At 34.5% G+C, this 9,666-nt stretch overlaps 1 protein-coding gene across 2 annotated transcripts in view; it reads left to right on the forward strand.

The window, feature by feature from the left end:
- ADAMTS20 (ADAM metallopeptidase with thrombospondin type 1 motif, 20) overlaps positions 1-9,666 on the forward strand; it is a 221,432-nt gene that overhangs the window by 21,869 nt on the left and 189,897 nt on the right. The window contains exon 3 of one of the 2 annotated variants that reach the window (XM_010860747.1): positions 506-668. In XM_010860747.1, the coding sequence (XP_010859049.1) occupies positions 506-668 (163 nt within the window). Of the gene's footprint in view, positions 1-505; positions 669-9,666 lie in introns of those variants that run through there. The other variant, XM_010860748.1, reaches the window with a different exon arrangement.

Consider the following 9,666-nt stretch of genomic DNA (forward strand, 5'->3'; position numbering starts at 1 on the left):
ACTTTCATGCATTGGAGAAGGAAACGGCAACCCACTCCAGTGTTCTTGCCTGGAGAATCCCAGGGAGGGGGGAGCCTGGTGGGCTGCCGTCTATGGGGTCACACAGAGTTGGACGTGACTGAAGCAGTTTAGCAGCAGCAGCAGCAGCCTTCCTTTTAAGACTTGTCTCACACTATTACCTTACATAGACCAAGCCAAACAGGCTTTCTCACTTCTAGAATGTGCTAAGCTTTTGGCCATTTTGATGCTGTTGCCTATGCTCTTCTTTCTAGCTGAAATCCCTGTCATTTCAACTCTGTTTATTGGCATATTATTCATTCTCCATGACTTTATACATAAGAAGAAGACATGAGCTAGGAAAGGAAACATTATGTTCAGTTGATGACTTTAGTGAATGAACTCCTGGCTATCTTGTTCTGTGTCCTCATTTTAACCTGTGGGACAGCACAACACTTTTTCTACTTAGTGACAGAAGAAAATTAATTTTTATTTTCTTTATTTCCAGATGGGAACATTTAAAGCACATGATGGTGAATATTTCTTAGAACCTATAATGAAGGCAGATGGGAGTGAACATGAAGATGATCATAACAAGCCACATCTTATATACAGACAGGAATTAAAGAGGAACTATTTTCTGCAGTCTCACAAGCCTTGTGATGTTTCAGGTAAACTGTGAAGTAAAACTCTTTATGGTAAAACTGTAATATTATTTTTATCTTTTTTAGTTTAGAATTTATGTATTTTCTTTAAATTTTGATATATGTGATATTTTAAACAAATTTTCTTGACCCGAGGGATCCATTAGAAATTTATCTATAGACAATTTTGTTGTACATTAAGTTTACATTCAAAAAAGTATTCAGTAGAGTTAGCCTTTGAAAAACATGAGGGTTACTGATCCCCTGCCCAGTTGAAAATTCGTGTATAACTTTACAGTTAATGCTCCTTATATGCAGTTCTGCATCCATGGATTCAACCAATCATAAATTGCATAGTACTGTAGTAAGTATTTAGTGAGAAAAACTCACATAAAAGTGGACCTGTGCAATTCTAACCTGTGTTCAGAGTCCACTGTATTTGAGATTTGTAACAAAGAATCAGAAATTTTTTACTTTAATCTGTTAGTGATAGTAGTATGATTTTTCTCAGCAGAATTCAAATGATTGAAAAAACTGAACCTTAGTAACAATAACATGTTGCTCAACTTTACATACTTTTAAATTTGTATAAAGGAAATATTTCAGATAGTTTTCTGGGACTTTTTTTGCTCAGCATTGTTTCTAAGGGTTGGCCATGTTGGTACATGTAGCAGCTGTTCATTTTCATTGCGGGGTATATATCACAGTTCACATATCCATCTTCCTGTCAATGAACTTATGGGTTATTTGCCGTGTTTTGCTACTATAAAAAATGCTTCAGTGAAAATTCTCATCCTCATCTCTGTGTTTGAGCCCATCCAGAGTATACACATTGTTACTAGAGAATTCCACATTATTTTGCAAAGTGTTTTTTTTTAATCAATTTTTATTTCCAGCAATATATGAGAGAAGTATGTTCCTCTTTTTTTCCCCTATAAAATTCAAACTAATGAAGATTATTCATGGTTTAGAACTTAGGAATTGATGATTTCTATAAACTGTAAGTCTGTTGCTAGTAGAATACTTGTATATTGCATAGAAGTTGTATTAAGAGCTGAGTCCTTATAATATACATGAATCTTCATCATATCATTTTATGTCACTCTATGAAGAATGGTGAAAAGCACCTGCACTTACCATCAAAGTATAAAATCTAGACAAGAGTGGGATTAGAAAGGATTTATTTGAGATTGTAGGTGTCCGTGAACTATGGTTCCAAACAGTGCATTGCCATCTGTTTTGGGATATAATGATATGTAGGCCTTTGAAGGTTTTCCCTGGGAATGCACTTCTTAACCTTTGCTATTATATGAGTGCCATTTTGGAGTGGTTCTCACTGTGTCTAAGGCCGTGTTTTAAATCTATTGACATAATAGATGCCTTTCTTATGCTTTTAATATGAGCATAAGGGTTTCATTTTTATGGCTTCAAAGAAAACACAAATGGGTACAGCTCCACAATAGAATTCTACGGAAGGCAGCTTATGCTTGTTCTGATCCACCATTCACGAGCAGCTTGTTTAATGAATTGTTTAGCTTCTAAAGAAGAAAGCCACCAAGTAGACACTCTGAATGCGTAAATGTTTCACATAATGATATGCAGGGTTTTGCATTCACAATCTGTTCATTATCAGAAAGAGAATGGTTCAAGAAAAGCCAGACCCTTTTGTTTAAAAAAACAAAAAACAACAACAACAAAAAAAACCTTGTACTAAATTAGATTTGTTATAAAAACTACAAATAGCAAGCAAATAGAAAGCTATGAGTTTTAGTTTTCTTTTAATCATGATATATTTTCCCAAAATGTTTATCTACTAAAATGCTAAAGTAGTATCATTCTTTTCAATTCTTAAATTATCTACATTTTTAGGTATAATTAACATACATATTTTTAATCACTAAAAAGGCAACAATTAATGGCCTAAATAATTAGCTGCTAATCATCATCCTGTTAGTAAAATGGAGAGTTGTAAATGTCATTAGTAAAATGTTATCAAAGGTTTTTTTCTTCGTCCCCAGTTCACACACCGCTGTTCTGTAATACTTGCAGGATCTTATATATTCTAAAAACATGAGGAGAATTCTTCATGTAGGTAGGCCTAAAGCTTTAACTTATGAACCAAAAGAATTAATTGGAAAAGGAAAAGCCATTTTTCCCCATATTTCTCTTGATTTAAATTTATTTAAAATTCTAAAATGCTGTAATTCATAGTCGCTTCAGTCTTGATGGATTAAATTTTTTTTTACATCAGATTTCATCATGTGGCCATATGAATTATGTTTGGTAGCTGAACCGTAGCCATTGTAGATGCCAGGTTTCCAGGTAGATATCAGACATATTAGAAGTAAATCCAGTGGAAATGGCCAAATAAGCTCATAAAACCCATGAGAGGAACAAACAACCACACAGTAACAAAATTAAAACCCAAGGGGGAGGGAAACCCTGAAAAGATTGATAGGAATGAAAATAACCCTCTGGATTCTGCTAAGCGTGGTTCTGCCATTACTCACTCTTCAAGGCAGATCAGAGCTGGTCTGTGTTCCTTCCTTATTCCCGTTCTGCCATCACTACTCTGTCTCTCTCTTCTCAGTGTCCTTTTCTTTCTTACCTTTCTTCCCATTTCTCTTCGTGGTTGTTATTGCTATTCCCATCTTCTAAGTTGAATATTTTTTAAAAGTGCACCTCTTGGCCACCGCTTTATACCACTTCTTACATAGTCTATGTGATTTTCTTTGTACTTCTCTAATTTTTAGCTACTAATTTAAATGATACAGAACTGAAACATGTTCATCTTCAGCTTGTCCTAAGATGAAATCTCAGGGTTACAACTGCCGGATGCCAGTGTTTTCTTTGATGTCCCAGGGTATCTTAGATTCAATACGTCTGAATCCAAAGTTACTCTCTCTTCCATCTCCCTTTTTACCTGCACTCCCCAAAAGAAGCCTGTATGTTTTTGGTGTTCAAATTTCTGTTGAAATTAAGCATATGCTATATGATGCAAACTTAACAAGTATTACTTTTTAAAGTCCTGTTCAGTTAACTAGAAAAGATTAATTTATATTTGAATAACAGATTATTTGCTTCAACCTTTAGGTTTTCTTTTTTGATTTGTTAATCAGCATTCTAAAGTTCATAAAAGTAGTTTATTTGCTTAAGTGGCTATTCTTCATCTTATTATACTAGCAATGTTCTTAAGTTCAGTTTCATCCCAAGAAAAGAAAAATCCCAAACTGTGAAATTTGACCAACCTATTAAGATTTTGAGACTGTGAATGCTATGGAATAGAATATATCTATATATATATATCTTGTTGTTGTTTAGTCACTCAGTCGTGTCTGACTTTTTGTGACCCTATGGACTGTAGCTCGCCAGGCTCCTGTGTCCATGGGATTTCCCAAGCAAGAATACTGGAGTGGGTTGCTATTTCCTTCTCCAGGGGATCTTCCCAACCCAGGGATCAAACCTGTGTTTTCTACATTGGCAGGCAGATTCTTTACTGCTGAGCTCCCAGGGAAGCCCATATATATATATATATATATATATATATATGGATGGATGGATCTGTACTTTTCAAAGCACTCCTTATAGTCATGTGTCACTGTTCCTTAGAGTAATTCTGAGCTGTAATCATCCTTGGCTCATACATGTTTTCTGTGAGGGGAAGACCTAGTAGTAGTGTGACAATTATTTGTTCTATGCATATAGCATTGTTTTATTAGCTGACCTATTTTGCCAATTGTGTGTTCTGCTTGCTATAATATTGAAATGTGCATGTATTCAATAATTCATTCCAAAGAGAAGGATCAGTCTGCCGTTTTTGATACTTACTTTGTGTTGTCATTATTATGTCTGTGGCAGTTCCTAGAACTTTGAAATCCTATTTTATTGGTGAATTCTTATATTATCTAGTTTTACTTGTAATGAAGTTAATGATTCCCGTTGGGTGAATTGTGTTTTAAATGGGATATGAAGAAGGGAACCCACATGCTGGGAACCAGAGGATATGTTTATCCAGTCTGACAGGTGCATTTTGAAAATATGTATCATGGAAAGTCACTGTGATCCTTCATATTTTAACTGTGGTAACAACAGTTCTTTCCAGGAAGGACTACCAGAGGACTACCCACTCTTAAAAATTTAACAGTTTTTAAAAATCTTCCTTCCTCTGTATTGGGATTATATATTTCATACTCTGTCTTTAAACTAGAGAATGTTTTTCTGGTAGGAATAATGATCCATTCTTCTAGTTTTGAAGTGTAGTCTTTTTCTTGATGTTGTCTTTGTACTAACTTGGGAATGATGGGGAGAATTGTGCTTCTCGAGGTATAAAAGAAACAATCATAATTATAACCCCTAATTGAAGAGTAAACTACACCTGTGTCTTAAACATAATAGTGTCAAACCACTTCTTATGTTTCTGTTAAAGGTTTGCTTATCTCTCGCTGTAAAATTACAGCTTTTTTTTTGTTGCTAGGCATTCTGATGTCAGCTTGTTCTGGTTCATGTGTTCATCAAATCTCTGTTGAGGTGAGACTGAAATTGTTAATCCTTCTTTGAAATGCACTGTGAGTCTGTGTTTCTCTTCCACCTCCATTAAGAACTTTTCTGTCCTTGTTTCAGATTGATACACTTCCTGTTTTGAAATTTCTTATGTAGTGTTCTTAGTCACTTTGCAACTTGATTGTTTTCTATGTGTTTTACCTTGACCATAATATAAGCCTCACTGCTAGAATTGAATACATCTCCATTTACCCTTTATTGTAGCAGTACTTGTTCTTCAGTGCTCTGTCTCCACCATATGTTTCCTTTGGCTTCTTTCATATTCTTAGTCACTTGTTCTTTAAAGAAATTTCTCCTTAATGTTTTCTCTACAGGGAGAGGTATCTCCTCAAATTTCTAAAAAAATCCCTTTGCTGTAAATATGTTTATTTAGATATTTAAGATGCTCTTCACTTATAGAGATAAAAATGTGAATGGAGTTATTAGTTTTTAGCTCTTTTACTAACTATATCTTAGTATAGTTTCTTACTCTACTAAAAGTTGCTATTCATTTTACTTATAATTAGCATCCTACTCATTCTCCTATGGTTAACATACCTGCCCATGATTTTGTCAGATTAAGATCATGGACTTTTGAATTTCTGGCTCTGTAATATTTCACGATTTAGGGGCTGCTGTATTTATTCTGCACATAATTAACACTATCTTGTATTGTTTTAAAATTTCTTATGTGCTCTGTTATCCTACATCTCAGTTTTAAGATTCTTTGTTTATGCTCCTTAAACTAAAGGGTTATATTTTATTTCATTTTTTATATTCCTCACAGCAACTAATACTATGTTATGCTTATAATACATGCCATGTAAATAGTTGAGAAATTGTTAGTACTAAAATAACTGTACTGCTTACAGATAGGTATGAAAGATGAGGTTCATTTAGAAGATGATTTGGGGCATCATACAAAGACAGTCTAACTCAGATATGAAAGTTGTAGAAGCTTACTTGAAAAAATAGCTCATTATCTGAAACCTAGAAGAAGAGTAGGGATTAGACAGGGAGAGGATGAAAAGTATTCCATACAGAAGCAGGATGATCTAATACTGGGGAGGTAAACAGGGGAATGTTCATGGAGGTCAGTACAAACTGGATTAGGGGTTTGGGCTTTACCTCAGCACTGATCCTGTAGATACTGAGAGTCATCTCCTCAAGTAGGTCAAACAAAGATCCTGATATGGGGTCTGATTATGTCCTTTGGCCTGACCTTGGTCTGAATTAATTGCTGTTATTGGGAGACAGAGATGTAATCAGCCACATCAGTTGGCTGGTAGGGTCAGGTGAGTGTAACTGGAACTATTGACTAAGTGAATAGATGGGGATAGATACCTGAAGAGAAATCAGGGACTGTTGTGAGAAATTAGGTGAATAAATGTTAGAGAGGGGAAACTGCAGAAACACAAGATGGGCAGTTATAATACTGGTGTTATAAAAATTGTTTGGTGCCTATGAGCACTGGCAAAGGAAAATGCCAACAACTGATAAATACAGAATGAAGAGAATATTTCTGACATTAACAGATTAGTAGCTGAACTTTGTGTTGAAATATACAGAATGAGTAGAGGACTGAGATATTAATAACTAAAATACAAGCTATGGTACAAGTAAGAGAACTAATAATTTTGTTCTTAGTGTAACACTGTCCAGAATTTTCAGTCAGTTCATTTTTTTCTGCTGTCATGGTATTCAATAATTTTGCATACATGCTAGCAAATTTGGATTTCCTGACCACTTCTCAGTTTTTTATTTTGGTGATGGAGAGAATCCAAATAGAAAGACCAAGATGATTATTCAGGTTATGACTTTTAAATTTGTGCCACAAGAAAATGGAAGAAATTTCTGAATTCTTTCTCTTTTACTATAGTAATACATTCACTACTAGCCCTAGGGGACTCCATTTATAGCATTCAGCAGGAAGGAGAAAATATATGATGTAGGGTCAATAAATAATAAGCATGTCTGTCTTGTGGTGTGCTAGAAGAAGAATGAAGAAGGGACGCAAGAAGAGTTCGGTGGTGAAATATGTGTGCAAATTTTCCCTGCTCCATGTTCTGGGGTGAGCTTAAATTGAATAAGTAGAGAAAAGAGCTGACTGCTAAGAGGAGACTCTGGTTCTTGTTTCACATCAGTAACTCTGGAGGATGAAGTCTCAATTTGCCCCTAATGTGGGTTTGTTTATTCATTTGTTCATTCATTTATAATGTATATATTTGAGCACCTCCTTCACTGATGCTACAGTGGTGCTGGGGCATTATAACTCATCCCTGTACAAGTACAATTGCTGTGAGCAGGGTGAGAGGGTAGAAGGAGATGAAGTAAACATCTATGGGAGGCTAGATCCTATTGATGTAGGTGAATCCAGGTTGTGGGACCTGGAGATTTCACAAGGGGAGCTTCTTGGTGAAGCTAGTGAAAAGCTTCTAGGTTTCCTTCAAGGTCTTTGAAAGGGACTTTGTAAGTGAGAGATCGAAAGTTAAGCTATTTTAGATTCATGGTGAACCCGCTTCAACATGTAGGACATTGTAAGACACAATAATGGCTTTGGCTATAACTTCAGCACTGGAAGCCACTGTAGGATTTTGAACGTAGGAGTGACCTACCTGATCAGCCTGTTTTTTAAAGGTATCACTCGGATTGTTGTAAGGAATCCTGCAACGCTAGCAGAAGGGCAGAAGCAAGGAAGGTTAAGAGGATATTGCAGTAATCAAGTTGATAAATGATGTCTTGAATTGGGGCAATAGCCATGAAGTTAGCCATGTGTACAGATACTGTGTACATCTTAATTGTCAAGCTGATAGGTGGAGTGAAGGTGGGGGTTGAGAGTAAAAATTGACACATATTATTTATGTTTTATATTTGTTTGTTTTTCCTGAACAAATGGAAGAATTGTCATTTACCAAGACGGGGAAGTCTGTGGAAACCATGGATTAGAAGAGAATATCAAGAAATTAGCCTTTAGATATTTTAAATTTAAGATGCTAATTATATATCCAAAAGGAGAATAGTCAGGTAGGCAATGGAATATATGAGTTGGAAGATCAGTAAGGAGTCTAAGCTTGGGATAATAATTTTGAAGTCAGACCATATAAATGATGTTTTAAGATAGTTTGTATAAAATTGTGTAGGGAATGCATTAGATGCAGAAGAGAAAAAATCTGGACTGAACAATGAGGCATGTTGATTTTTAGCAGTTGTGGAGATGAGGAGAAAACTAGGAAGACTGAGAAGTAGGGAGATAATAAAAAAGCTGAGGCAATAGTGTCCCAATCTAAGTGATAAAAGATTTTTCAAAAGATAAGACTAATCGGCTAAATGTGCTGAGAATTCAAAGAACATGAAGATTTAGAACTGATTATTGGATTTTGCAAAGTAGAGATGATTGGTGACCCTAAGTATTGTGCTAATTGGAATGAGTTCCAGAATATTTTCAGGAATAAAAATTCATAAAATTAAGGTATTATGAAGGAGACTTAGATTAACTATCTTGTGTTCTTGCCTGGAGAATCCCATGGACGGAGAAGCCTGGTAGGCTGCAGTCCATGGGGTCGCACAGAGTTGGACAGGACTGAAGCGACTTAGCAGCAGCAGCAGGCTTTGAGAGGACTAATCCTGTCAATGGTGAAAACTTTTGTAGAAAAAGTGATACATTAAGCTTTGGAATGCAGCATAAAATAAACTAAACTATATCTTTGAAATTAAGAGCTCAATTTATCCATTTCAAACTTTGATTTGTTCCTTTTGTCAAAATCCAGAAATAGTAAACTCAATAAAGTTTTTGAAAGCAGTGTAAATAAGTTTATTTCATGTAAATCAATTGAGATATTTCATAGGAATTTAAAACATTTTGCATAACATTTATTTTGAAAACTGTTCATATATGTGGATCTGTTTTAGATATAATTTTTTTCTTCCATTGGCCTATTTATGATATTGTGCCAAGACAAAAAAGCTAAAAACAGTCCTAAAAATATTATAGCTCTGTTATAAGTCTTGAAATGTGGTACAACAGATCCTTGATTTTATTCAAAATATGTTCAAGATTGTTTTGGCTATTCTTGATATATATATATAGTTGATTTCTACAAAAGAATAAAAGGGATTTTTATTGGATTTAAATGGATTAATAGATCAATTTGAAGCATTGACATCTTTCCAGTATTATCTTCTAATCTATCCATATGACATATCTGTAAAGTCCTGCTTAATTTCTCATTTAATGTCTTCTAGATTTCTTTGTAGAAGTCTTGTATATTTGGATTCTTCCTGGGTATTTAGTCAGTTTTGACACTATTGTAAATGATATAATTAAATTTTATCTTCTAATTATTATGCATAAAATGTATAAATTTTATATATAACAATTTTATTTTCTAATTATTATGCATAAAAATGCAGGCACATTTTTATATTAATCTTGTTCTGCTTATATATTCTGTTTATCTGTTTATACTGTTGGGTTTTGTATATGAAA

Source organism: Bison bison, unplaced genomic scaffold (assembly GCF_000754665.1).
Source record: "Bison bison bison isolate TAMUID 2011002044 unplaced genomic scaffold, Bison_UMD1.0 scf7180017864470, whole genome shotgun sequence".
NCBI lineage: Eukaryota > Metazoa > Chordata > Mammalia > Artiodactyla > Bovidae > Bison > Bison bison.